At 33.2% G+C, this 27137-nt stretch overlaps 4 protein-coding genes across 8 annotated transcripts; 1 reads left to right on the top strand and 3 right to left on the bottom strand.

Annotated features, from left to right (window-relative positions):
• On the bottom strand, positions 1–4418 carry LOC140839815 (transcription initiation factor TFIID subunit 8-like). 4 transcript variants are annotated; one of them, XR_012119798.1, is made up of 4 exons: positions 4144–4418; positions 2169–2250; positions 1420–2081; positions 1–709 (listed from the first exon to the last, which is right to left on the bottom strand). XR_012119798.1 is itself a non-coding variant. In XM_073206774.1 (2 exons), exon 2 carries the CDS (start codon positions 3927–3929, stop codon positions 2826–2828), a length of 1104 nt encoding a protein of 367 aa, XP_073062875.1. In that variant the 5' UTR covers positions 3930–4053; positions 4144–4418; the 3' UTR covers positions 2274–2825. The 4 variants fall into 4 exon arrangements, 1 of the variants encoding a protein (XP_073062875.1); XR_012119799.1 differs by having other exon boundaries at positions 1–1593; positions 2035–2081; XR_012119797.1 differs by having other exon boundaries at positions 1–2081.
• A 699-nt stretch (positions 4419–5117) lies between these two features.
• LOC140839814 (thylakoid lumenal 15.0 kDa protein 2, chloroplastic) lies at positions 5118–7255 on the top strand. Of its 2 annotated transcripts, XM_073206772.1 has the most exons (6): positions 5118–5364; positions 5773–5876; positions 6081–6171; positions 6692–6760; positions 6838–6947; positions 7019–7255. In XM_073206772.1, exons 1-6 carry the CDS (start codon positions 5166–5168, stop codon positions 7109–7111), a joined length of 666 nt encoding a protein of 221 aa, XP_073062873.1. In that variant the 5' UTR covers positions 5118–5165; the 3' UTR covers positions 7112–7255. The 2 variants fall into 2 exon arrangements, with proteins under 2 accessions (XP_073062873.1, XP_073062874.1); XM_073206773.1 differs by lacking the exon at positions 6692–6760.
• A 627-nt stretch (positions 7256–7882) lies between these two features.
• LOC140839813 (uncharacterized) lies at positions 7883–9322 on the bottom strand. The gene is made up of 2 exons (XM_073206771.1): positions 8767–9322; positions 7883–8339 (listed from the first exon to the last, which is right to left on the bottom strand). Exons 1-2 carry the CDS (start codon positions 9250–9252, stop codon positions 8073–8075), a joined length of 753 nt encoding a protein of 250 aa, XP_073062872.1. The 5' UTR covers positions 9253–9322; the 3' UTR covers positions 7883–8072.
• A 13188-nt stretch (positions 9323–22510) lies between these two features.
• Positions 22511–25055, bottom strand: LOC140839812 (heavy metal-associated isoprenylated plant protein 6). The gene is made up of 5 exons (XM_073206770.1): positions 24913–25055; positions 24645–24804; positions 23799–24025; positions 23606–23696; positions 22511–23330 (listed from the first exon to the last, which is right to left on the bottom strand). Exons 1-5 carry the CDS (start codon positions 24919–24921, stop codon positions 22783–22785), a joined length of 1035 nt encoding a protein of 344 aa, XP_073062871.1. The 5' UTR covers positions 24922–25055; the 3' UTR covers positions 22511–22782.
• Between the last annotated feature and the right edge of the window lie 2082 nt (positions 25056–27137).

The raw sequence follows: 27137 nt of genomic DNA, 5'->3' as shown, positions 1-27137 counted from the left end.
CAAGGAGGTTCTGGGGTCATAGATAGTAGACAAACTGCAAAAGTTTCACCAGAAATTTCTGTTATTTTTTAAGTCTAAATGTTGTTTGACTCGGAATTATTAATGCAAACATGCATGAAATGTAGACCTAAACAAAAAATTCAAATTTGAAAGAAACCATTAGTTTTTGTATTCTGACATCGTAGGACAGAAGCATGAAGAAGATCTCTGAAAATGCTTCATAGATTGGTATCATATGCGAGTACAGTTTTTTAGCCAACCATATGATACCAAAGGATAACAGTAAAGGTGGTGCTTGGATTTTTATTTCATGTTGAGTTTATGCACATTTGGGCAAGGAGTAGTCACGGGAGACGTGGAAGCAAACAAAAAACTGTTCAGGTATTAATTTTTTGTTATTCGAAAAACTTGGTCACAGGAAGATCACCACTTCCAACATCAACAACAAAGGAAGCATTGGATCGCAAAGCGATATTCCAGCCTACATGAAAGGGCTACGCCTGCAAAGATAAAAACAATTTATAATGTGCTACGCCCGCAATACTGATAGAATCTTTTGACGTGACAAGCTCCACATATTCCATCGGAACAGGCACTCCAAGGGAATGCATTATCTGAAAGGCCAGACTCCCAAAAAAACTAAACCATCACACGTAGAAGCTAAAATCTGCAGGGTAACTGCTTTGTCTGCAAGGTTACCTCCTCCTATCTTCACATAAAATTGAAGCACCATAAATAAGAGACCAAAAAATTCAAGAAAGAGCCAATTAAGAGAGTCTATATTTATAATGAAAAAGGAGAACATAAATATATATACTGGCTTTATTACTTTATATCTTACTTATAAATGAATGATGGCACACTATTTATAGCCTATCAGTCTAAGAAAAATGAAACTACAAAATTTTATCCTAGAAATTAACGGTACACAACTGCCCAGAGATAATACCAAATCCTTAATTTTTTGCTACATAATTTATCAGAAAAATTCATCCAGTTGCAGTTCAAACAAATTATTGAGCAAAATTATAATCTTACGATAGCCATATGGGGACTTTCACTGGTCCAAATGAGTTTCTTGAGCTTATAGAGGCCTTCCTCAAAATAAAATCCAGAAACATAGGCAGGGCAAAAGGAAGCAATACCAAGAGTTAAAGCTAGAATTTTGTGAGACTGAGAAAAGGCCTCTTAACAACAATATCAACACTGGTTGCAAGTTCTTTGGCAAACATTGAACAGTTAGCCAGTTTTCCTTTCAAGTAGAATAGACTTTCGAGCAGAATAATGTCATAATCTTTACTCTCTTCCACACCAGAATGAGTGTATCTTCCAGAAAATTTCACTGGAACAACTTTGAGTTCAAGTACTGACGATGGATAATCTGAAATGCATACTGACCAGCACAAAAGAAATGTATACCTGCTACAGATTCTGTTGAAGGATATGCTCCCGAAGGAAACCTAGAAATGGCAGTCTCACTCCAGCTGCCCACTATGATTACTCTTGCACCTGCTTCATACAAATACTTGATGGTATAGAGAGCATTGGCTGATGGTGACTGGTCTTCCTTTTCGTCGAGTAGAATAATTGAATCTAATCTAACCATGACAACTTTTTAAAATATCTCATCCTTGGGGAAATTTCTGAGAGTTTGCACATGAGGAAAATCAAAAATAATTTTTACCCCATCAGAAGCTGCATCCTAAGTATAATAAAATGCACACATGATGACTCTACAAAACCGTCTCCGCAAACAATCTGAGTACTGAATGATTCTGTATGCTCAATTCTCTTAGTTTTCTTTAAATGAGTACATTCAAACTTTTGTATGCACGTGGAAAAGAAAATCATATAGTATTCATAAAGTCATATTTCATGTGATCACAATGTTTGAGTAAATGTTAAGCTCGCCGCACTATATTATACAGAATTAACAAACATACAAATCTTTAATCAAAAAGGAAAATCACATAAACGTCAATCAAAACTTCAATCCAAAATACAAAGAAAAAAATGACAACTCAACTAATCTACCTCTTCTCCAAGCAAATGTGCATCTAGATCAACCAGTTTGCAAGTAACTGTAGAAATAAATTAAAATATCAGGTGATTGCCTTCCGTAAGATTAAGCAACAAATATAAAAATCATGAAATAACGAGAAAACAACCTGGTAATGGAAACAGAACGGCTCGCCATTTCCTTTTCCTGCATGACATCCTGTTTTTGAGACAAAAAGATGCTTTGTGCTGCTGGATTTTGATTGAATTGAAGTCAATAATTTAACGATGAGAAATTTCGGGCAAGAGATTCCCCCAAGTACGATAGTAACTTATAGCTAAAACAATAGCTCATCTACTAAAACCTTCAGATCGGGGTATAAAGAATGAGAAGACCTATTACTCCTATTTTACCGTAGTTAAGCGCGCATACCATCGATGTTACATAACATTCACACTTGAAATGTACAGCTCTGTAATAAATACAGTAACACGATGACTGAATGAAGTTTACACCTCCTAAATGCGGAGAAACTGCACCAATTAAAATGGGTACACGAATATGTATAAAATAAACAAGTAAAGATACATTTGAATTCATTGGAATTTGGAAAAATGATAATGTTAAGTTACAGAAGAAACTAAAAATACACACTAAATTTTCTCGAAAAATGTCTTAGATTAGGTCCGATACCTAGGTGGATTCTAATCACATTCACCAGCACAACTAACTACATTTTCTAGTTAGACTAACCTAATCAACTGCTATATTCTTGAGCTCGAGTATGCAAATTGTCTTTGACTAAGTCACGTGGGGAATTACAAATTTACAACTGAGGGAGTTCTAGCTGGTTTTCCATTGACTTCCGGAGTATAAACTCAACCCTCCTCTTCTTATCATCTTTTTCATCCTCACGTTCGAACCAGGATGAAGTTCTAGCAGCTGCCTTGTTCTGAATCCTCAAATCAAGTGATTCTCCAAAGATTTTTTTACCACCCTTCAACTCCAGAAATATAGGTTTCCTCCTCTGCGGAAGAAGCTTGTCTCCATCACTTCCAGAATCAAGCCCATCCTTCATCGCCTCTATAGCAGGAGCAAATGTCTCCAATAAAGAGGCACGCTTTTCTGTGCGTGACTCACCAGGAAGCTTAGCATGTGCATCAACCGGGAACAAGTTTCTCCCACCATCCAGCGACGGCTTATCAATTTCCAAAAACTCAGACTTCCCCACCTCATCTGGTTCGGCTAAATCTCCAGCTGAGGCTGCAGCCACTAATGACCCATTACACACCAGCCGCTGCTGCAAGCTTAACAAGGAACTTTCTGCCTTTCTACGCTGCCTTGCCAGCTCAATCATATCTGTACGAGGGTCAGTGCCCCTCTCATTCCATACAGGCGTTTGTATATATGTGTGAGGATCTGGAAAAGCTGGCAACCACACTGGTATATGCTTGGAACTGGGTGTCTCACCCATTTGCGAGAAACTTGGTATCATTTTCCGTCCCCTGATCACAGGAAACTGTGGAACTGTCTGAGCAAAAGGTATCTCCTCCGCAAACACCACATACTCCTCGAGCTCTTTGATAGGACCAGAACTAATTACACAATCATTCCGGGGCTCAGAAACACCAGAAAATCCTTGTGACGAGCCCAAATCCACTAATCCTTGAATGACATCAAAGACATTGCACTCTGCCCTACCAGCCAAATTTGCATGAAATTTTGCAGTTTTCCCCAAGTCACTGATGTACCTAATCACAATTCCAGCAAGGGAATCAAGAGCAGATTCGTTGACTCCTTGAAAACCAATACTCTCACACATCTGCGCCACAAAAATTCTTGAAATCGCTCGGCCAAATTTGTTGGTGCCCGATCGAATTATCGGACCTTGGTCATCTCTCTTTCCATCTACTTCACCTCCACCGTTCATATTCAAATTCCCCAATCACTATGGTCTTATTCAACTCCAATAACTCAAAAACACTAACCTCGTAAATCCAAAAACCGCCACAGCAGAACTAGGACACAAATATACACATTCCATCCATGTCCTCCTATGAACAGCCATGAAACCCAAATGGCCCAGAGTTTACACACATATTGTGTTAATGCAAGTAAGCTTGCGTGAATTACGGAATACTTACCAGAAATGCAGTTCTCCGAGTCTACCGAGTCCCGCAAACTTGAAGTTGCTGATCCACGAAAACGAATTGCATCAATTATATCACCTTGCCGTAAAATATCACAAATTTAGGGTTTTTATATGCAATTGTCGGTTCGGAGAATGAAATTGGGTTCACAGATAATCGGTAGAGTTTAGAACCCTACCAAGAAACTGGAAATGAAAGCGTGGATCTTTGAAGGCTATTGGGGTATTTATGGACGGAGCCATGATCAGGAGTCGAACCATTTGAGTTAAATTATTGTTAGTTTCGCATATACTATGATGTTTTTTTATAATTCATTTAATTTATATTTAAATGATTCAATTGAATCTATGACCTAAATTTCAAAAAAAAAAAAAAATTATATCTGTTGAACTACATATAATTTGCATTAAAATATTAACATTTTATTAATATATATAATTATTAAAACAGATCTTGAAAATTTTGATTGATTTTCAAACAAATTTAACATTAAAATTAGGTAAGGTTAGCAAATTATAAGTAAGAATAAGACAATTGCTGCAAATTTGTAAATAAGTTGGGAGAAAAATCACACGATTAACATAACTAACATGCTGAGTTATACAAGTGCAATTGCATTGGATATCAAGAGGTTCTTGGGCGGACAATATAAAACCAATCTGAGTCATGTTCATCGATTGAGAATGTTGTTGCACACAACCTTGCTTCTTTTGTTATTTCTTTTGAATCTCGTTTTGTTTGGGGTCTTGGGAATTTTTCTTTTGGTTGATAGACCTTATAATGAACGATCTTACTACTTCATAATAAAATTACAAGTTTTACTCTTCAAAAAATATAACTAACAAGCTAGTATTAAGTGAATGGTTTTTTTTGGTAGAAAAATAAAATTATTTCTTTTTTTCAATCTTTATACTTTGTATAAGTTTATCATATTTTTAAAAATCAAATGCAAATTTCAAAAATAAATAAATAAATAAATACCGAATCAAGATTTCTAAGTTTTTGTAAGCCGTCCAATGGCTGCTTATCTTCTGCAGCATCCGTCTTCATCCCTCGCATTTGGACAAATCCTTCTCCCTGTCTGGGCAAAATCCAAGGCAGCATCACTTTCTTGCAACATCAAACAACAAATTCCGAAATGGGTTCCTCGTATCCCACCGAAATCTTTGAATTTCTTGCTGTCTGGATCTTTGGCTCTTTCTCTCTCCCTCACAGGTAAGTGCTTTCGTCACTCCATGCCCGAGCTTAAATTCTTTAAATTTGGTGGTATGCTGAATTATCTTTAAGTTTTGTTGAATTTTGTTACCTTTTATAATGGTTTTACGAATAACCCAAAGCGTATAACATTAACTATAATTACATAATGAGACAATAAATATGATGCAAACGAATGAAATTGATTCATGACAAAAATTGTTCCTTTTTCTTAAGTCGGAATTTCATGTAAAACATATAAAAAAAAATTATTAACACTAAATTCTTGAGGGTAGCTTATCTATAAGTTTCCATACGTAGAAAAACTTAGAAGTGCTCATTTCTATTCGATCTTCAATTTACTGCACTATACAAATGCATATATTATTGTTGGTGTTTTAATTGTGCAAAATGATTTACACTCTGTAGGAGTAGGATTTGCTGACGGAAAAGTAGGGGTGAACAAGCCTGAATTGCTCCCTAACGTGTTTACAACGGTTATTGATGTTGCTGGCTTCCTTTCAGATGGTCAGGTGTCGTTTTTTATGAATCGTTTCTCGATTAAATTCTATTTTCGGATTTTTGACATGTTTTCTGCTAGTTTCGATTGAATCTTTAAGACATTTCCTGAAGAGTTAACCTTTTGTTTGTATAATAGTTCTGTCAAATGGCTCAGAAATCATGCATGAATGAGATGCAACGCTAAATACTATCATATTGTTCGATTTCATTTGCAGAAGAACAGAATAGCCCTGGAGATTGATGCCCTTGAAAAGGATACAGGATATAAGTTGCGAGTTTTGGCTCAGAATTATCCTAATACTCCTGGTATGACATCGAATATTCGGAGTTTCTAATTGTGTAGGATTTGAAACATGACAGGATTTATTTATATCGTTCTCACACAAATGACACTTTACAGAATGAGCTTCGCTAAAATGATTTTCCCAAATTATTAGGAGAGTTTTCATCTTTATAATATATCTATATGCTACACCCCGACAACTCGATATGGAATAAGATATCACCATCACCAGTCCTGAAAAAGGAGACAACTTCATCACCACCTAGCACATGATCTATTGACGATGAGATGTTCAAGAGATGACACCAACATAGGTAGAATCTTGCGCCAAATGAAACTCTATCCAAAGGGTTTTGCTAGCATCTAATCCATATTCTTAGTACTCTTGGAAAATGATGGACCTAAACTGTGAGAAGAGTTCATTGTATTTTCTCATGAATCTATCCATGTCCCTTCTCTAATGCAACGTGGGACGTGATATCGAACATCCAAGTGTCTCTTTTTTCTGGATATGAGATCCAACCTTTCACCTTTTTGCCACAGGTCTAGCGATAAAAAATTACTGGAGCGTGGATGATAATACAATTGTATTCGTGGCTGATCCCACCTTCGGTAGAGGCCTAAACCAATATTTTTCTCATCTTCCACAATTTCAACTTTTATGTTTATGGTCATTATTATTCAACCAGGAAACATATTAAACTTCAATGTCGGAGCTTCGGTGGATTTAGACATACCACGCAGTTTCTGGAGCCGATTAGCCGGGAAATACGGGAACATATTTTACTGGAGAGAAAAGGTCAAAGTTCCTCAAGTCACATTAGTACTATGAACTTTTACCATTATTAAAATAATCTTGATTTTGAGCAGGGAGAGGACGCGTCTATCAATGCCGCAGTCATGGCAATATCGACCTGTTTGAGAGAACCCGTGGGTGCAAACAACTGCTCAGAGGTAAAATGAGAATCTGCAGTTCTTAGTATTTGTTTCTATGTTTGTTCAGTTCTTCTGTACAACAATCTTAATTTGGACAGAACTTCATGTACATTTTGTAATAGAACACATTGATTTTCATCAATTTATTTTAATCCATAAATCATTATATTTTTTAAAGCCTTTGAGCTGACGGTATGATAAAATTTGTGTGGTTTTTTGGTTAATATGTTTCAATTTTTCAACGAGCCAAATTAAAGATCATATGAATCTTGGGTTTTAGCTGTGTAAATAACATTGTGTTCCCACTTGCCTCTTTCTGGATTTGCATGTGCTTGCAAAGGAAATATCATATTGAAACACTAGAAAATTTCATTCTACCCTAAAAATGCATCCAATGGTAGGCAGTTATCCTTACAAGTGGGTTTCTATGAAGAATGTGTCTCATGTGAGACCGTCTTACGGATCCTACGGGTCAATCCTACTCATATTCACAATAAAAAGTAATACTCTTAGCATAAAAGATAATACTTTTTTATGGATGATCCAATTAAAAGTTCGGTCTCACAAATATGACCCGTGAGACCGTCTCACACAAGTATTAATCTCACATATAAGAATAAATGTTCATTGGCAGTTTGGCACATTTATCATTACAAGTGGGGTTTCTATGAAAAATTTATTAATCTCACATGTAAGAATAAATGTTCATTGGCTGTTTTAATGCTAGCATCTCATTAACAAAATGAAAATTTTCCTAACTATGTCATACCAGAAAGAAACTCAACCGGGAGAATGTGATGACACCCAAGTACATCCACTCCATTTTAGATATATGAAATATTTTCAAGATTTATTATTACACGATCACTTCTATTATCACATTAACACACGAAATCCTTTAAATTTTCATAAATCGGTCTAGTCCACTAGTGAAACAGACTCATGATGATCGATCTCACAATGCTCAAGGCAAAAGACCCACATTTGATTACACAGTTGGTTTAAGCTGAAACGAGGTTCCGGGATCATCGGTACTCGGGAAGACCTGGAAAGCAGTGACCATGGCATCTGGTGGGCCTCTTCGGCAACGCTGCTCCATCTCCGCAACCTTATCCGGGATCCCTGAAAACAGAGCTTCCACAGAGCCATCTCTCCTGTTCCGAACCCAACCCTTGAGCCCCAATTCATTGGCATTGTTAATTGTCCAATCTCTGTAGAATACACCCTGAACCCTCCCCTTAATCATCACTCTTACCTACAACACACCACCAGCAAATGCGATAGTCTCAGGTACACTCAAAACTTTCCTCGAAATTTAAACCGAAATTTTGAATCTTCTGAGAGTTTAAAAAATATGTAATGACTTTTCTACTCAAATGTGTATACTCAAAATTTGGATCAAATCTTTTCATGATATGCCACTATCAAAATATGTACAAAAATCGCTAAATAATGCCTTAATACATCTTAGCTTCAAAGTAGTAGAGCTTGTTCAGGAAATTACTCCAGAATCATCCCAACTTAATACTAGACACAGATACAACAAAGGCCCACAAACGCTGGTAAAGAATCGACATCATTAACAGATTCTCGGATGAAAAACGTAAGCCTTTTGCTCAGAACAAATTATCATAATGGAAGCATAAAATCAATAAAACTCTGCGGAACGGATGATTGCTCACAGTTTTAGCAGCTGGGTCGGCGACGGGTGCATCCTTATCCTGGGAGAAGTTCACGGAGGCGGACATAGGAGAGAGGAGAGGAGGTAAACGACGTCGGAACAGAGTAAGAAAAGGAGCAGGAGGAAGAAGAAAAGAGCGAGGAAACGAAAGAGGAGGAGGAAGAAGATGAAGATGAAGACTGCGTAGAAGAACGCGAAGGTGGGGGAATCGTATGTGGCCGAGACTGGCATCACTGTCACGGTGGCGCGGCCATGGGAAGTCTGGAAGATTCTTTGAGCGGAGAATATGGGATTTCAAGTATGAATTCGCCACTTTTATATCAGCTCGAAAAGTTTTGCAAATTGAGCTTGCGATTTGTTTGGAATATTGGTAAAGAGATTGTGGGCCGTCGAATTGTGGGCCAGGAATCTTGGAGAAGATTCCATGCAAATGGGCTCTTGGGCCTTTGCGTATGGGCAAAAGAGAAAGAGGAAGGAGGTAACCCATTTTGAAGTGGTCCACAGATTCGAATTCAGGCCTGTTCCCAACTCAAGCCCAACTCATTATTCTAATTTTGTTCTAGATCCATATGTTAAATCCATGAATTTTAGAAATACAAAAATGGCGTGGATGTTTTTAGTTTGAATTTTGCTACATTCACAACTACGAAAGTTCACGAGTAGATTACTTGATTATGATTGGTGATATTTCCGTAAGAGCTCAGATTATGAATGACCTAGGATATTATATGGATAGCCCAAATCAGGGTAAGCTTACAAGAGGAGTTCGTCAGTATCGGGGCAGATGAATGACCGAGACGTCTTCATCCCGTACCCCAGATTACCAGAAAATCGGGCTTTTATACAAGCTCTCCGGAGGCTTTCTACTCGGGTTACCTCGAAAGTAGCACCTCACTCGAGTGCATCAGTATGAGCAGGGGCGGAGGGACATGTTCTTGTACCCTGGCTTTAGCCCGGGTGGCACAATTTTTTTTTGAAAAAATTTATAGGTAAATTTTGTATAATTTTAGAATAATATGATAATAGCCCGGGTATATTAATTTAAAATATTAAAAAATTTAAGAGATTAAAATTCTAGCCCGGGCGGAGCCATATTTCTGGCTCCGCCCCTGAGTATGAGATACCTTATATTTGGCAATCATTACTGTCAGAGTTACACGAGTTTGGCGTGTCATATAAGTTGTCAGATGGCTGACAACTTATCTGACACGCCAAACTCGTGTAACTCTGACAGTAATGATTGCCAAATATAAGGTATCACATACTGATACACTCGAGTGAGGTGCTACTTTCGAGGTAACTCGGGTAGAAAGTCTCACGAGAGCTTGTATAAAAGCCCAATCTTCTGGTAATCCAAGGTCTCGGGAAGAAGATGTCTCGGTCATTCATCTTCCCGACTACTGATGAACTCCTCCTGTAAGCTCACCCCGATTTGGGTTATCCATATAATATCTCGGGCCATCAATGACTCGAGACCCTACGGAGGTATCACCAATTATTACAATTTTTTTAATATGAATTAAATATTTGTTAAAAAGATAATACTAAAGGTACATTCAATATATCATACATTGATATTTACACTAATTATATCTTGATATTTTTTATTCAATATATCATTAGATTTTTGTATTGACTTTTTTTTATGTAAGATTTGATGTAAAAATATCGATGTACTTGTAACATGATTTTATATAATACAAAAATATGATGAATATTTATTATGCCAGTGTATTTTCAATAAATCCCGAATTTCTTATCACACTTGAAAAACGAGGTTAACAAATATAGAGAATGCAAAGTCAAATAAAAGGATGATGAATCTTCTTCTTTCATACAAGCAGGCATGGGTTTTTTTCTTTTAGAGTATATCTTTCTATATTCAAACATTTAAAAATCATTTAGCATTAACAAACTATTTTAAATATATATATAGGAAGCGCATCAGCAGCCTTTTGGAGACATCAAAGATGGCGCTTTGACATTTTAGACTCAGCCAAAAGAAAACTGTGTTCAAAAGTCGCAAGGATGGATTATTTCACCCTGCCCGTGCAGACACTGCCTGCACGGGAAGGGAACGGCCCGGATCACTCCACATGAGTGATCCGGGCCCACCACCATGTATTAAAAAAAAAAAAAATTGGCTCGGATTTTTCCGAGCCGTTAGATCTACCCTGCGGGCAGTGCCCGCAGGGGTAGGGTCTACTTTACCCGCAAGGATGTCTCCACTCCAAAACCTATAAATTTATTTGTTTTTTTTTTTCGATCTGTATCAAATATTAAAAAAATCTCAACTTCAATAAAAATCTCCCCATAATCATACACCCAGAAAACAACTTTGATAAAAACTTGTATGAGACGGTCTCACATGTCGTATTTTGTGAGACGGATATCTTATTTAGGTCATCCATGAAAAAATATTATTTTTTATGCTAAGAGTATTACATTTTATTGTGAATATCGATATGATTGATCCGTCTCACAGATAAAGATTCGTAAGACCATCTGACAAGAGACTTACTCAACAAATATACGTAGGATCTAACCTATTAATATATCATTCCACAAATACAACGATCATTTTTCCTTTTTCTTTTTCCTTTTTCGAAAAAAAAGGAAAAAAAAAAAAAAAAAAAAAAAAAAAAAAAAAAAACCCAAACCGGAAAAACGCACGTGCATGACTCGCGCGCCGCGCCCGGACTGAGGGCAAGGGTCTTCAATCTGTTTTAAAAATCAAAACCCATCATTGTCGTTAGCCTAATAGCCCGCAATCGAGCACCATGAATAGGCCCATATTTGAGAGAGGTGACAAAAACTTAGCTTTTAAGATCAAACTTTTTAAAATTTTATTTTTTTCAGCAACAAAAAATGGCTTAAAACTAAATTAAATAAGTTCATGCAATTTTTTATCTGTGATATTATATCCACAGTATCATGTTAAAACCAAAGCTAGTGAAACATAATCGAACAACAGAAAAAAAAAACTCCGAAATCGAACTCTAGCTCGATTACAATATCAGCAATCTTGATTTTTTTCATGTATCCTATCTATGAATAACTCGATGGTTGATTATTATTTCTTTAGGTCACTTTCTGTTGCACTTTTTATATATTTTTTAAATTGCCAGATCAGCAATCTTTTTGATAAAAAATTATTAAATAAAATAATTGAAAAGCAGCACATATATATTATTACTAATTTACTAGAAGGTGCCACGATTGGAGAAAAGAATTAAAATCCGACGCAGCGCCAACTCCGAAGGCCCCCCTAACGTCTACTCGTGTACCCATAGCCTTTTTTCTATAATTTTTATTCTCCCGATTTCCCTAAACCCCATTCCATTTCATACTGGGATCCATAAATTCAATTAAATTAATTTGTAGATAAAGTCAGATTACACGTGACACTTCAAAGTTCAAACGGACCCCTACACTCTATGAAAAAATGAGTGAGTTTCATGTCAGACCGTCTCACGTATCATAATCTGTGAGACGGGTCAACTCTACTCATATTCACAATAAAAATTAATACTTTTATCATGGGTGACTCAAATAAGAGATGTTTCATAAATACGACCCGTGAGACCGTCTTACACAATGGACCTGAATGCATTTATAAATGACATGGTATGTATGTATGATATATGTATGTGTTGTATGCATGTTACATACATGGGGAAGAACTAAGAAGCAAAGAAGAAGGTGGTAGTCGTGCTTTGCTGAGTCAGAGGCGGACAAATTAGGTCAAATCTGATTAAATTTCTTTGTCAAACTTGAGCGCGCACGCGCACACACGTTCCCCTGAACTAATTTCATTTGTCTCTATGTATATATGTGTATGCATAAATTAGGTTATCAAATCCCGATTTCGCTTTTGCTTTGAAATTTTGTAAACATGTTTTACTCGACTTTGAGAAGTTACACTCTTTTGTTAAGTTGAATGGGAATTCTCTCACCGTATAATTCGCCCTATTATTTTTTGAATACATGATTTAAACTATATATCTCCGTCTATGTTACCTGAATGAACACTTTGCGTACATTTTAATTCATCATCGGAGAAGTGTTTACTCCAAGTGTAACATATATTAAACAGACGAACACAAACAAGCACGCGCACACGCACACGCACACGCATATATATATATATATATACCCAATTTAGGCAACCTTGTGATACAAACATATTTTTCCATATATATAAAAATTGGGTTTTCATCGCCAACTAGTTAAAATAGTATTTAGTGCATGAGATTGACTTCTTCAGCACGCCTAGTTTTGTCTCGAGTACCTACGTTACAAAATATATTAGCTATGTTCAACGTTAAATAAGAAATACACATATATATAAATTGTATTTTTATTATATAATAAATATATAATAGTTGCTTAATGAATTATTATCTTTTACCGTCCATCATTAAGAATTTACATAAAAACTCACATGACCGTCTCATGGGTCAATTTTGTGAGACGTGTTTATGAACTGACACGGCCCATGAAAATGTATTATTTTTATGTAAAAAGTATTATTTTTAATTTTTAGTGTAGATCGAGTCAACACGTCTCACAAATATAGATCTATAAGATTGTCTGATGAGGTAATTTTGTAAGACTGATCTATGACCCGACCGGTGAAAATATTAATTTTATGTCAAAAGTAGTATTTTTTTTACTTAAAATAAAAATCGGATCTACCTGTTTCACGTATATAAATCTATGAAATTGTCTAGCGGGAAATCAACCGATTTTTTGGTAGGAATCAGATCTAATCGTAGTTTCGAGTTTGGCTTATATCACCAAGGCATTTCAAAATTTTATATTTACAAATTGTATATAAAAGTATCATTGGTATTTGAAAAAATAGGTGGAGATCAGAGGGAGAAAATTGATGCAAATAAACAAGTAGTTTGCCATGAAATAAATGTTCACGACAAAGCAGGCCTTAAAGGTTTCTTTCTTCCTCTTTTTTTTTTGGAAAAAAATTTGAATACGGGCAATTGCCTCTTCATATATAACATATATTTCCTCAAGAGAATGATAAATCAATCCGAGTTGTAGCATAATTTTCATGAAATTCAGCGTAATTTAAATAAAGTTATATTTGAATATTTCAGTTCGAAAAGGTTGCACATACATTTATATAGATATAAATTTTTTAAACAATATATATTTTATCCAGAAGATAATTTAATGATTTTTACTTTTGAGGATAAAAAAAATAAAAAAGTAAATGTTGAGCATGAGGTGGATCCCAACATATAATTACAAGATTTTCGGATATTGATTAAGCAAAAAGTAGGTATTTTGTGAGACGAGTCAACCCTACCGATATTCACAATAAAAAGTAATACTCTTAACATAAAAAATAATATTTTTCTATGGATGACCCAAATAAAAGAGAGTAGGTCTCATGTGAGACCATCTCACAGATCACAATCTGTGAGACGGGTCAACCATGCCCATATTCACAACAAAAAGTAATACTCTTAGCATAAAAAGTAATACTTTTTCATGGATTATCCAAATAAAGATCCGTCTCACAAAATACGACCCGTGAGACCGTCTCACACAAGTTTTTGCCAATAAAAGATCTGTCTCACAAAATACAATTATCCGTAAAATTGTCTCACACTAGTTTTTGCTATAAGCAAATTAGGTTGAATGAACAAATTTCATCTAAATCTTCCGGTCATTGTCATCGAATGAATTTTAGATAATCTTATGTTATTTTTCATGTTTATTAATCAACCTTAATTCTTAATTTATTTAATCTTTTAATGATATGTTGGTAAATAGAAGATTTTGTGTACGTTTGGGAGGAAATAAAGAATGTAATTAGTATAATAAAATAGGCAAAAACTTGCGTGAGACGGTCTCACGGGTCGTATTTTGTGAGACGGATCTTTATTTGGATAATCCATGAAAAAGTATTACTTTTTATGCTAAGAGTATTACTTTTTATTGTGAATATGGGTAGGGTTGACTCGTCTCACGGATTGTGATCCGTGAGACGGTCTCACATGAGACCTACTCACTAAAATATAATCGATATCAGAGTGGGAACTTTTTAATTTGTCCTCGAACCTTTAGTATTCCAAATATATTAATTATCAGGATATATATTGAGTTTCCAATGTGAGATAATTTACACAATATTCTTAACATTTCAATGAGACCTACTCACTAAAATATAATCGATATCAGAGTGGGAACTTTTTAATTTGTCCTCGAACCTTTAGTATTCCAAATATATTAATTATCAGGATATATATTGAGTTTCCAATGTGAGATAATTTACACAATATTCTTAACATTTCAAAAAGAAGAGAATTACAATTTTGGTATGTAACTTGATCATTTTCTATTTTTAGGTTTGTAAGTTTGCAAACTGTCGTTTTAGTCATATAAGTTAGTGTCAATTCTCAATTTTAGTCTTCTTTCACATTGTCTTTATAATATTGTCTTTATCATAAATAATTTTATCCATAGATTAGAAAAATTCAAAAATAAAGACAAAATAAATAAAGGAATTTTTTGACGAATAAGCTCTTTTTTTACTTCAGATTTTTTTTTATAAAAAAGAAGAAAGGATTCCTGATTATTCGTACCTTAATCGAATTAGATGTACTGGTTGTTCTAATACGTGCGATGATATTAGGCTACGCTGCCCTTTTATGTGGATCATTATTATCAGTATCACTTGTAGTCATTACAGTTAGAAAAAAAAAAAAAAATTTCTACGAGTAATTATTTTTTAAATTTCAATGGTTCCTTTTTCTTTGGTGAAATCGAATACATGAATGAACGAATTAATATTTTAAAAAATACTTCCCTTTTTAATTATTACAGGTTTCATTTGATTCAACAATTGGATTATTGGAGTTATGGGGTTATTAGTCTAGGATTTACCTTTTTAACCATAGGAATTCTTTCTGAAGCAGTATGGGTTAACGAAACATGGGGATCTTATTGGAATTGAGATCCAAAAGAAACTTGGGCTTTTATTACTTGGATCGTATTCGTGATATATTTACATACTCGAACAAATATAAAATTGCAGTGTACCAATTCAACAATTGTGGTATCTATTGGATTTCTTATAATTTGGATATGCTATTTTGGGATAAATCTATTAAGAATAGGACTACATAGTTATGTTGTGTGCAATGAAAAATGCAAGCACGGCTTGGGGAGGGGTTTTTCTATATCTAACTAGCATAACAAAGAAATCAGATTGATGATTACGTGGCGCTGGAACTGGAACTGGAAATAGAAATTAATGATGTGGCTCCGAAAATTGATGAAATGACATCGGAAATCACTTACAGGCAATAAAAATTCTAACTAGGAACAATATGTTATTTATGTCCTCTTATCATGTCTTAAAAACACAATATCATATGCTTACCAACCAATAATATCTTAAAAACACAATGCAACAACATTTTTGTTAGTTATAAGTTATAACAAATAGGAGATGTATGCCATTTATAGTTATAAAAATATAACCAAAAATACAAATAACTGTCTATAAATTGAAAATAGCTCGATTCGGTTTTTTGGAGTGGTTGACACATGATATCCATCTAAGGATAAAAATATATAAATAAATAAATCTTTTTTTATATATATAATCTTGCATGCAGTCTATATTTTAAATTCAAAGTAACTAGTTGGTCTTGATTTTATATATTTATTAAGGAATTAATTACATTTTTTATTATCAAATAGGACATGCACCTAAAAACCAAGAACATGAATTTTAATTGCAGCTTCAGTCCATTTCACCTTTAAAATGAAAAACATAATAGTTTTTCATCACTGTTTAACGAACTAGCAAGTAAATTAAATATTTTAAACCATTTTATTCGCAATTATTTTGTTATATTTGAAACCAAATTTTAGCATTGCCTCGAAAAATAATTTCAAAATTGATCAAAAATCGAAAGACCAGATATCAATTACGTTAATTATTTCCATAAAATCAAAGATCGTGTTACACGCACTCGATCGCACATACACGTTGATTTTGTCCAGCATTATATTCAATTTAAATTTATCTTGGAATTGGGTAGAAAGTCTTTAGAGATAATGCTTCATAAGTTAGTACGTAATTATAAGGCCAAATGTTGAATATTATTAATTAGTCATAGATCAAATCATTATATAAAATAATGGTGTATAATCAGTGTTGTTACATTATTATAAATTGATCTTAAAAGTTAAAAGATTATGCCAATAATTTGGTCAGGTTACACTAATTAGAGATACAAAGAAAGAATTAATCACAAGGCACTCAACTTAATGTGCGTTGGACCCTTTTTTTCGCAGTGCCTTAATTATATAAATATATTTTTTTTTGTCCAAAAAGACATCATATTTTTTGGACCTTTCATTTGATGGGCCCCATATAATTATAATGAGATCATATTTTTCGTGGAATTAGAATTCCGAACATAGAAAAAATAGGTTTCTTCGAAGAAAAATCTGGAAAAACGTCGCGATCTCGCCCTTTAATGGACGTAATTAAACGTCGCTATTAAGCATACGTGATCCCATGCATCACTACTTTGTTTTAACTTTTGGTGCGTAAAATTTTGTATAATATAATTTATCTTTTTAAAAAAAGAAAAAAATAATCGGTTTATTTTTTTAGAAATATTATATGAAGAGTATGCAGCCAGATGTCACGCGTACACAAATATTAACTATTTTTTTTTTTTTTGGGTCAGGACCCTCCTCGAGGGATCTTATAACCAAAAGGCCATGTAACAAGGTAAATTTTTTTAATCGTTTTTTTATTCAGTTTCTTAGCTTGTTCATCCTACCTGAGTCGAGAATGAGTTTTCAGCTCTGATCGATAATTTTTTTCCCAATAATTTTGTTAGGATCGGATAAACAAACTGTTTAACTATTAAAATCATAAAGAGAGAGACGATACAGTTTCATATCTATTTTATGAGAGATACGTCTTGCTACGCTTGGAGAAATATTCATGTCATAATACAACCAGCCAATTGAATGGGTGGGTGGACTCCAAAACACCTACTTAGATAGGGTCGACCCCGTCGAACGGTTATGCACAGAGGCGGAGACACATATCCTAGCCCGGGTGGCTCGATTTTTTTAAAAAAAATCATATGTAAATTTTCTATATTTTTGGAATAATATGACATTAGCTCGAGTAGATCAATTTAAAATATTAAAAAATTCTAGAGTTTAAAATTCTAGACCGGACAGAGTCATATTTTTTGCTCCGCCACTGATTATGCATACACCGTAGTAAATCTCTAGACTCTCTTGATGTTACATAGGTCCATCATGAGGATAGAATTAGCTACCTTAGATGTATGAGAAGAACTAAAAAGGAAACAAACAATCAATAATAAAACAAAATTATTGCAATATAACGGACGAAAATAAAGATTATTGTAACAAAATTAGAAAAGAAATAAAAAACCATCTTCAAATAAGCTTTGCTTTTTTCTTGATTTGAGATGTTTAATTTGAAAAAAAAAAAACACAAAATAAAGAACATATATCAAACAAGAAATAATTGAGGGAGATTGGATTTGGGGTCAAATTGCAAGATAAGGTGGACCAACAAAAATAATTGAGGGAGATTCGATTTGGGGTCAATTTAATATAATTCGATTTGGGGGGTTCAATTTAATATATATATATTTGTAATGAGAAGATAAAATTTTTATTTTTAAATATTATTTGAATTTGTTTTCTATTTAGGGAGGGGTGGATCACCTCTTAGTACTCCACTATGTGTAGAAAGCTCCAATAATTATAATTATGATGATAAGATTATGGATAACAAGAAAAGAGGCTTGATTATTTTTCAAGTAAAGATTGATTAGTCGTGTCCCCCAATTTCTTATCGAATAACAAAATGGGGCAATACATATGCCAAAAATAAATAAAACTTAAAAATAATTGAGTTTTATTAAAATCCTATATATATTAGATTTCTAGCTCGATTAATTGTGACAATCAACCTAATCAGAGTACACGAGATTCTATGCTACATCGGGTGTTAGCATCTACTGACTACTATTAAGAGTCGTACTTGTGGTTCATAGTGCCTGAAGAAATATGTTAAAAAAAAATTTATTGTGATAAATAACCGTAAAACTCATTTTGCAGAAACCAAACAATAAATATAAGAAAAATATAATTTACGAGTTATAGATTAATCTCTTTGCGATTTTTTTCTTCGTGCAATACGACATCAATATGGCTCTAACGTAATGCAGTATCAAAGTAGATTGGAAAAAATTGTAAGATATGTTGCTAAAATTGAAATTTATCAATATAAACTATCAAATTAACAAAATGATAATTATAATGAACCAATATTGTAAAAATATATGATTTGTTTTAAATAATAAATATAATATTTTATTCAATAAAATAGAAAAAAAAGATATATAAACTAAGTAAGTATCACAATTTTTTGTGTTTTATTTTTTGAAATGAGTCCAACTACATAAACTCAAGAAAAGAGGCCAAATAATCGACAAGTAAAGTATAAAAGTTTAACACATGAGTTGACACAAGATAAAATAATAAATAAATTGGATTAACATTACCATTTTATGCGTACAAAATTTTTAAAAATTTAACTAGCCGTGTAGCTTTATTGTTTGGACTCTACATAATTTGATTAAATCCACAATGAACACAATCATCATATTTAATCATGTTTTCAATTGATCAATGTCCAATATTTTTTAAAAATGTCCATTGCACATACTATTTAGGTACATGCCTCAACAACATGATACTTATGATTTATTTGTTTGGGTCCATGTGAGTGCCGGGCCCTAAGACGATGGCTTCTCTCACTTCACAAGAGGTACGACCCTACTATCATTCGTTTAGTCATTAGTGTAAGACCCACACTAATAATGAAGATGCATCGACTGTGTACCATATCATGTGAGTCATAGAATCTCTCCTGAAAAGTTTACACTCTCTTATTAACTAATATAAAAAAAAATTAAGGGTAAATTTATACAATAATTCTGATATATTTTTGTAAAGAAAATGTAATTTTTTGTTCTGGCCTGGGTGATACGAGCAGGTTTATACAAGTTGGATGCAAGCCAAAAGTTATTCTGACATATTCAGAAGCTAACATGCATTGCAACTTGCGAATAATTGAATCAAACTGGAAAAGCCAATCGATCCACCAAGCGGCCATGTTACTTTTGTTTCTAATTATTGATTTATTTTTTTAAAACAAATCCGTCATGTCATTGTACTTGAAAAATATGACAATTAATTCCAATAAACAAATTAAAACGACGGCATTTGTAAACTCAAAAATTAATTTGGAGTGGGAAAATGTATAGACGCAACAGGTCTCGTGAAAGATGTAAGAAGTTTAAAATTGTGATTATTTTCGTGTGTTCGATTTTAACTTAAAATCGTGAAAAAGTATTACTTTTTATTAAGAATATATATAGGGTTGGCTCGTCTCACAAATAAAGATTGGTGAGACCATCTTATATGAGACCTACTCTATAATCAAATGACGAGTCTAAAAGAATCTAATTAAATTAATGTATTGATACAATCTAAGAGAACTTACGGCTGAATCTCGGATTTTCTAGAAATTTTTATCCGAAATCGCAGATGAAATATTATGTTATTTGGAAGGATTTATCGCTTAATCGAGATGATTAAATTACTAGTTAAACAAAGAAGAATTTGTTTACTATTTTATTAATTTATAAGTTTCAGTGAACATACAAATGGTGTTGGATTCACAAGTCTAATATCTTATAATTACTCTCAAACAGTGTCTCGTAATCGTCAACTAAATTAATTTGAGTTAATTAATATTTGATACGCTGCAAGTTGTTACGTAGATAGACATCCAAATCACATTACTTAGCTTGAATTATTAATTAATATTATGAGAAGCCAATTATCTAGATAATTAATCAAGGGTTCTTACCCGTAGCTACTAGAGGTTCTAAAAAGTCATCATTTGATATTATTAATTTGGAGAAACCAACAGAAATTATTGATTAAAAAATATACAATGGTCTTACTTTCCTCGATACTATTAATTAATATTTAATTGCCATGATGCTCACAAGTTTATCCAACGTAACCGAAGCTGCATGTATTTCGCCCCCTCGTACGATATGAAAATTAAAATAACATGCCATATTGCAAAATATATATATGGTGCTATTGCATGCATGCGTGAGCTAGGAAAATGCATTTTTATATACCATGTTTTTCAAAATATGATGATTCTGAGCATTGTTAAAAAAATCGAGCATCTAGGCTGCCTAATCACCGCCTTGGCAGCGCAAAAACTGCTTCGGATGCCACCTAATTTAATGTATAATTTTTTTTATATTTTAAATTTTTTAAAAAACTATTTTTTTTGAATATTTTTCAATCAATTTGATTTTGATAAATTATTGAAGAAATATGGAGATCAACAAGAAGATTTTGATATACAGATAAAAAAATAAAAACCGTCCAGTGGTCCTAAGAGTCTAGGAGTTAGATGGTCGATGACCATCTACCTATCATTTTTAGAACACTGATATAATTATAATCAAATCATGACATTAATTTTCTTAATTTAAATATTTAACATCATGTTGGTTTGTGTGGGTCACATTTATCTTCTTAGGCTAATAGCGTGGAACATGCCTCTCGTTGGCGGAGCGATTCGAGCTAAAATTTTAAACTCTACAATATTTTAATATTATAGATTGATCTACTCGGGCTAATATGATATTATTCCAAAATTATAAAAAATTTACATATAATTTTTTTTTTAAAAAAAATAGCCACCCTAAGAGTGTAGCTCCGCCGTGCTCGTTGGATAAATGAAAACCCATAATAATATTTGTCGTAAATCATGAAATATTATATATACACAATTTTGATAAATTATACATCTACTATATCCACTCATTTTGTTTATTGTTGATATGACACTCACGTATTAGACATAATTAAGCATATAAAAATTGTATATTGAACAAGTGACATATCAAAAGTGAATATATACATTATTTCATTTTTAGTTATTTAAATGAGGATAAATCAATTACGTGAGCGACAATACTTCTCAACTCCACAATATTTGAAACGCGGTGCGTTTTGGTATTACTTTGTCATCATTAATAACTTTAGTAAAAAATATCAGAGTTAAAGGTTAAATGTTCTAGAGTGGCAAGTTGATATAAATTAACTATCGAAAACATTTTATTCATTATATTATGATCTAAAATATTTGAATTGTGTTATATTTATTATATTTTCAATATAATAATAAAGAGTTCGGTCATAAAAATAAAATACCAACATTATTATTTCAATCTCCATTTAACATGTTTTAGCTTGAGTGTCACCAAAATTCTCATGGGTTATACACGGTAGAGTAGATGCTACCTGTGGGGGCAGTGCCCTCACAGGATCTCAGCCATTGATTTTATATGGTGATTAAATCTGGGCCTTTGATCACTTCATGGGGTGTATGTGTGTTTAAATCTGGACCTTTGACCACCTCATGGGACAGTGCCTCACAAGATAGGGTGAAATAAACCGTTATACACCGTGTGCAATGCATGGAATGCTTGCTAATTTGTCGGCGCTCCACCAAACAAAATGAGAAATTATGATAAAATTCTGAGAAACAAAATTCTAAAGATAAGGTTAAGAAAGAATACAATTATTGTTAGCAGATTAACATGAAATAAAAATAAAATTAATTAGATATATTTCATTAACCAGCAACAAAAAAATACAACAACCGGCATACAAGTCGTCATACCCATAAAACAAACTAAACTATTCTCTCCGGAAAAAAAACAAACAAACAAACTAAACTAAACTAAAAACCGGCCAACCGCGCACGGTTCCGATACTTGTATTACTCGTTTACTCTGTATCTCTTGCTCATTTTTAATTACAATTAATTAATAATTAGTACTCTTCCCCGAAACAAGATCATTATTCATCGTTGTTTTTACATAACAGAACAGCCGTTTGGGTTTTCGTCACTGAAATATTGATCGTTAACATAAGTCGGTGGCGGCGAAGGCGGTCCATACGTATGTTGGACCATGTAACCCGTATTTGGATTATAACCTTGATGGTGGTACATCTGGGCACCATAATAATCCGCTTGGTAGGCATAATTTTGGTTGTACATGGAAGGCGTGGCATAAAATGTTTGTGGGTTGTACCCTTGAAACTCCATTTTGTTAACCTCCACCTTTTTGATCTCCTCTCCCCCGTGTGCGGCGGCGCCATCTTTCGGCCCGGCTTCTTTCTTGTCACCTCCACTCTCTTTCTTCTCGCCTCCGGCGCTGGATTCTTTCTCCTTCTTCTCTCCCCCGCCGCCTTCTTTTCCCTTCTTGTCCAAGGTGGCCCCGTCGTCTTTCTTGGGAGGTGGAAGAACTTCAATGGCCCTTTTTAGTTTTTCTTCCAAATAAGTCGGGACTTCTTTTGGCTCCATTGTCCCTATTACCGTGACCAAATCCTTGTTTAAATCCGTTGCCACTGAATTCACACCTATTAAAGAATATACATAATAAATTGATAAGAGCAATGGCATGAAACAGAAATATGTCAAGTTTCTTCGATTTTTTGTCGGGCCGGATAGATCAAGCGCGAGAAAACCCGACCCAATGGCGAGTACTACTTTTCAAGTATAATATAATATTGTTTTCAAAGACAATTAATTAAAAACCAAATACTTTGATTTTGAAAAGTACGTGTGGACTCACTTTGCACCAAGCATTTTGATCACGTACATATAATGTAAATTAAATCTCGGGCCAACTCACCATCAATGTGCTTTAAGACGATCCTCTTTACTTTATTTGCGCACCCGTCGCAATGCAATTTGATTTTCATCACCACAGTGCTGACAACAGGCTGAATCATAAAAACCACAAAATATAAATAAAACATAAATATAATTTATTTAAAATTCAGATTATAAATCAATAATAGTAATAATTTTATGTACGTACGTACCTCTTTCGGTTTCTTTTCTTCAGCCTTTTTTCCTTCCGGTTTCTTTTCTGCCGGTTCCTCGTCGGACTTCTTGTCTCCGCCGCCGCCGTCCTTCTTGGGCTGAGGGGAGATAAGCTCCACCTTCTTCTTGGTTTTTGTCTCAACTCTCTCCCGAAGCCATGAAGGGTCCACGTTTCCCGTCACCGTCAATTTGTTGGCACTCCAATCTACCTTTACTTTCTCCACGCCTTCATAAAAAAAATTATTTACTATATTATTATATTTTTTGGGGAAAAAATGATAATTAACACATAAATCATAATATGTTAAAATTAACCGAGTATAATTTGAATATGATTAGTAAAAAATTAAATTTAATAATTTGACCGTTATGATATAAAATTCTTTGTATTTTTTTTTTTTGAAATCTTAAAAAGGGGGTTTCTTGAGAACTCCGAAATGTCATACCTTGCGACCAAATCAAGAAATCCCGTCTGACGTATAACAATTTTACAGTATAATTTGACCTGACCTACTCACAAAATAATTACCAAATTCTTTAAATTTTGCTTCATTTATTTGTTTAAAACAGCACAAATTAATCCACAGTACTTACATAAACATATGTATTAAATTTCATTTTTCAATCAATGTTGTATCATGTTGTTCTTATATATATTTTCATTCATCAATTATCTCATTAATCACAGTCTAAATTATTATATTCCTCCCAAAAAAATTTGAACAAAACTTTATTAAATGAAAGCGAAGCTCAAACCACTACATATTCAACAATTTAATTTCTTAATTAAATTTTAAAAAAAATGTTAGAAGACAGATTCTTTAATTTATAAGAAATTATTCTACCTTCAAAATGGTTAACAGAGCGTTTAACTTTCTTGGCACAGCCTTCGCAATGCAAGTCTAGTTTCAGCACCACCGTGACTGGCCCCTCATCTTTCTTCCCGCCGCCTTCTGCCGCCACAGCGGTGGCCTTCTCACCGTCGGTACTCTTCTTCTCACTTTTCTGCAGAAAATAAACGATAATTTCAACTAAGTAAATCAGGATCTCAGCCGAAGAAGGCGAAATCAAACATAATTTGGGAATCGAAGAAACATTAATCAGATGAATTACCTCACCCATCTGATGTTAATATGATTTATTTTCTCTCAAAGAATTAGAAGTAGAAAAAAATTAAATTTAATTGCTTGAAGGGGGAGAAAAGGGAGGTGGCCATGGGGGAATTTATAGGAAAAATACCTTGGAAAAAAATAGTTGATTTTTTTTTTTTTCAAAAAAGACATATGGGACCACTGTAATAACTCAAGAAAAGAAAAATGAAATAGAATTGAGTGTATTTTGTATTTTTGTGTGACGTTAAACATTGTCATGTGTATATGTATGTATGTATGGATGTGAATGGATGACATATGGGATGATGGATTACCCGATGCCGTCCGATTAGACTAAATCGGGGAGTTAGGTTTCGTGACAAAACCGCTAAGTTTGACTAAGCCATGACTTGGTGGAATTACTATTCTGCCCGCTCAATACTTTGCCTAGATCTGAAGAAATCAAATTTCATTTGGTCAATCGTCAAATTCATGAGTGAGTTTTATGTGAGTCTATCTCACGGATCTTAATTTATGAGATATGTTAAACTTATCGATATTCACAATAAAAAGTAAAACTCTTAGGGTGTGTTTGGTTGAGTTTGATTAGATAAGGATAGATTAATAGTCAAATATTTATCGTTAAAATTTTAAGATGTTTTAATAATCAGTTTGACCCGGTTTAAGATCCAATTTTATTAATCAAATAGTTATCCATAAAATTGGATCTTAAACCGGGTCAAAATGATTATTAAAACAACTTAAAATTTTAACGATAAATATTTGACTATTAATCTATCTTTATTTAATCAACTCAACCAAACACACCCTTAGTATAAAAGTAATATTTTTCTCATGGATGACCTAAATAAGAGATCCGTCTCACAAACACGACCCGTGAGACGGTCTCACACAAGTTTTTGTCCAAATTCAATTATGTGCATCATCGAGGAGTTAGAAAGGTTCACGGCGTGTAATTTGCCCTCTTGAACTCAATCTAGAGTAAGATCAGTTGAACTCACCTCAAGAGACACGCTCAAGTTCTATGATTTCATGAGTTTAAAGTTTCGATCCGACCAATAAATAGTAAATTATGTCAAATCTAAAGATTGAATAATGCTAACAGCTACTTTATATTTATATTTGTTTGTATGATTCTATGAAATTAATTACCTCAAGTACTACAAATAAAACACTAGATTACAAAGCCGCCATTACAATTGGCAGAGCTAGCCAACACCAAATGTATGGCAAATAACACATTGTTCTTCTATTAATGGCAGAAATCGTGTTCGTGAGGATAACAACTTTCAGCTTATATGTATTAGGCGCATGTTCCTCTGCATATTGATTTTCAAGTCACATACATTTTATAAATGCATTGCACGTTATTATAGGTTAGGTTAGGCGGATGTACAAAAAAATTTAAAAGAGTATGAAGTCAATATATATCCAACTCCATGAAAAGAATATTCAAAGTGTGGAAAACCTAATGACCAATCAAACATTATATTCAACTCAACCTATTCAACGTTACACGAAGACCAAGTTGTCTTTAATTAGAATATGAAATTATTGTTAAATAATTTATAACATTTATATTCTAATAATGAATTTCAATATAATTAGTTAATAAATTGATCTATAATATCCGTGGTTTGAACTAAGAGTAAAGTGTCCTTGTGAGTTGAACCATCATGGTTTTGCAGGTAAAAATTAAAGAAGTATTGAGATTATCTCTAATTAATTACACCATACTATATTATTCGCTACATTAATGATACACTAAAATTATTTTTAACTCATCGTGCTACAATACTACAATAGAATATTCTTTTTTTTTTTTTTTTTTTTTAATTTCAACATTGATATTTCTGTTTTCTAATAATTATTTATAGTTTGATAATACAATGATAATATTAAATCTTAAAATCATGTATTAAAATTTGAATTAATTATTTCGTATAAAAAATAATTATTTGATTATTGTGGTTTACCAATTAACTAAAAATATATCTTTTATATAATTTTTTTGTATGTTTTGTAATTTTGTTGTTTGTTAATTTGTCGTTGTTATTTGTTGTTCGTAATTTATATTATTTTTAACTCACTAGTAATTTAATTTAATAGTTTTTAAAATTTATATTTTTAAACTTGATTAAGTTCAAATCAAAGAATTAAAAAATTTATAATTTATTTTTCAAAGTTTTAAAGAAAATTAATTCAATATTATTTTTAAAAAATAAA

The sequence above is a fragment of the Primulina eburnea genome, chromosome 8 (genome assembly GCF_022965805.1).
Source record: "Primulina eburnea isolate SZY01 chromosome 8, ASM2296580v1, whole genome shotgun sequence".
NCBI classification, from domain to species: Eukaryota; Viridiplantae; Streptophyta; class Magnoliopsida; order Lamiales; family Gesneriaceae; genus Primulina; species Primulina eburnea.
Note: the sequence above shows the minus strand (reverse complement) of the source record. Positions and strands in the feature narration are given on the sequence as shown.

Excerpts from the sequence above, each read along its gene's own strand:
- LOC140839813 (XM_073206771.1), bottom strand. The coding sequence starts at position 9,252 with ATGGGTTACCTCCTTCCTCTTTCTCTTTTGCCCATACGCAAAGGCCCA. Across the intron at positions 8,340-8,766 it reads CCGACCCAGCTGCTAAAACT|GTAAGAGTGATGATTAAGGG; the intron begins GTGAGCAATCAT and ends GGTGTGTTGTAG.
- LOC140839814 (XM_073206772.1), top strand. The coding sequence starts at position 5,166 with ATGGCTGCTTATCTTCTGCAGCATCCGTCTTCATCCCTCGCATTTGGA. Across the intron at positions 5,365-5,772 it reads TCTTTCTCTCTCCCTCACAG|GAGTAGGATTTGCTGACGGA; the intron begins GTAAGTGCTTTC and ends TACACTCTGTAG. Across the intron at positions 6,172-6,691 it reads GAATTATCCTAATACTCCTG|GTCTAGCGATAAAAAATTAC; the intron begins GTATGACATCGA and ends TTTTTGCCACAG.
- LOC140839815 (XM_073206774.1), bottom strand. The coding sequence starts at position 3,929 with ATGAACGGTGGAGGTGAAGTAGATGGAAAGAGAGATGACCAAGGTCCG.
- LOC140839812 (XM_073206770.1), bottom strand. Across the intron at positions 24,026-24,644 it reads CTCTGTTAACCATTTTGAAG|GCGTGGAGAAAGTAAAGGTA; the intron begins GTAGAATAATTT and ends TTTTTTATGAAG. Across the intron at positions 23,697-23,798 it reads AAGAAAAGAAACCGAAAGAG|CCTGTTGTCAGCACTGTGGT; the intron begins GTACGTACGTAC and ends TTTATGATTCAG.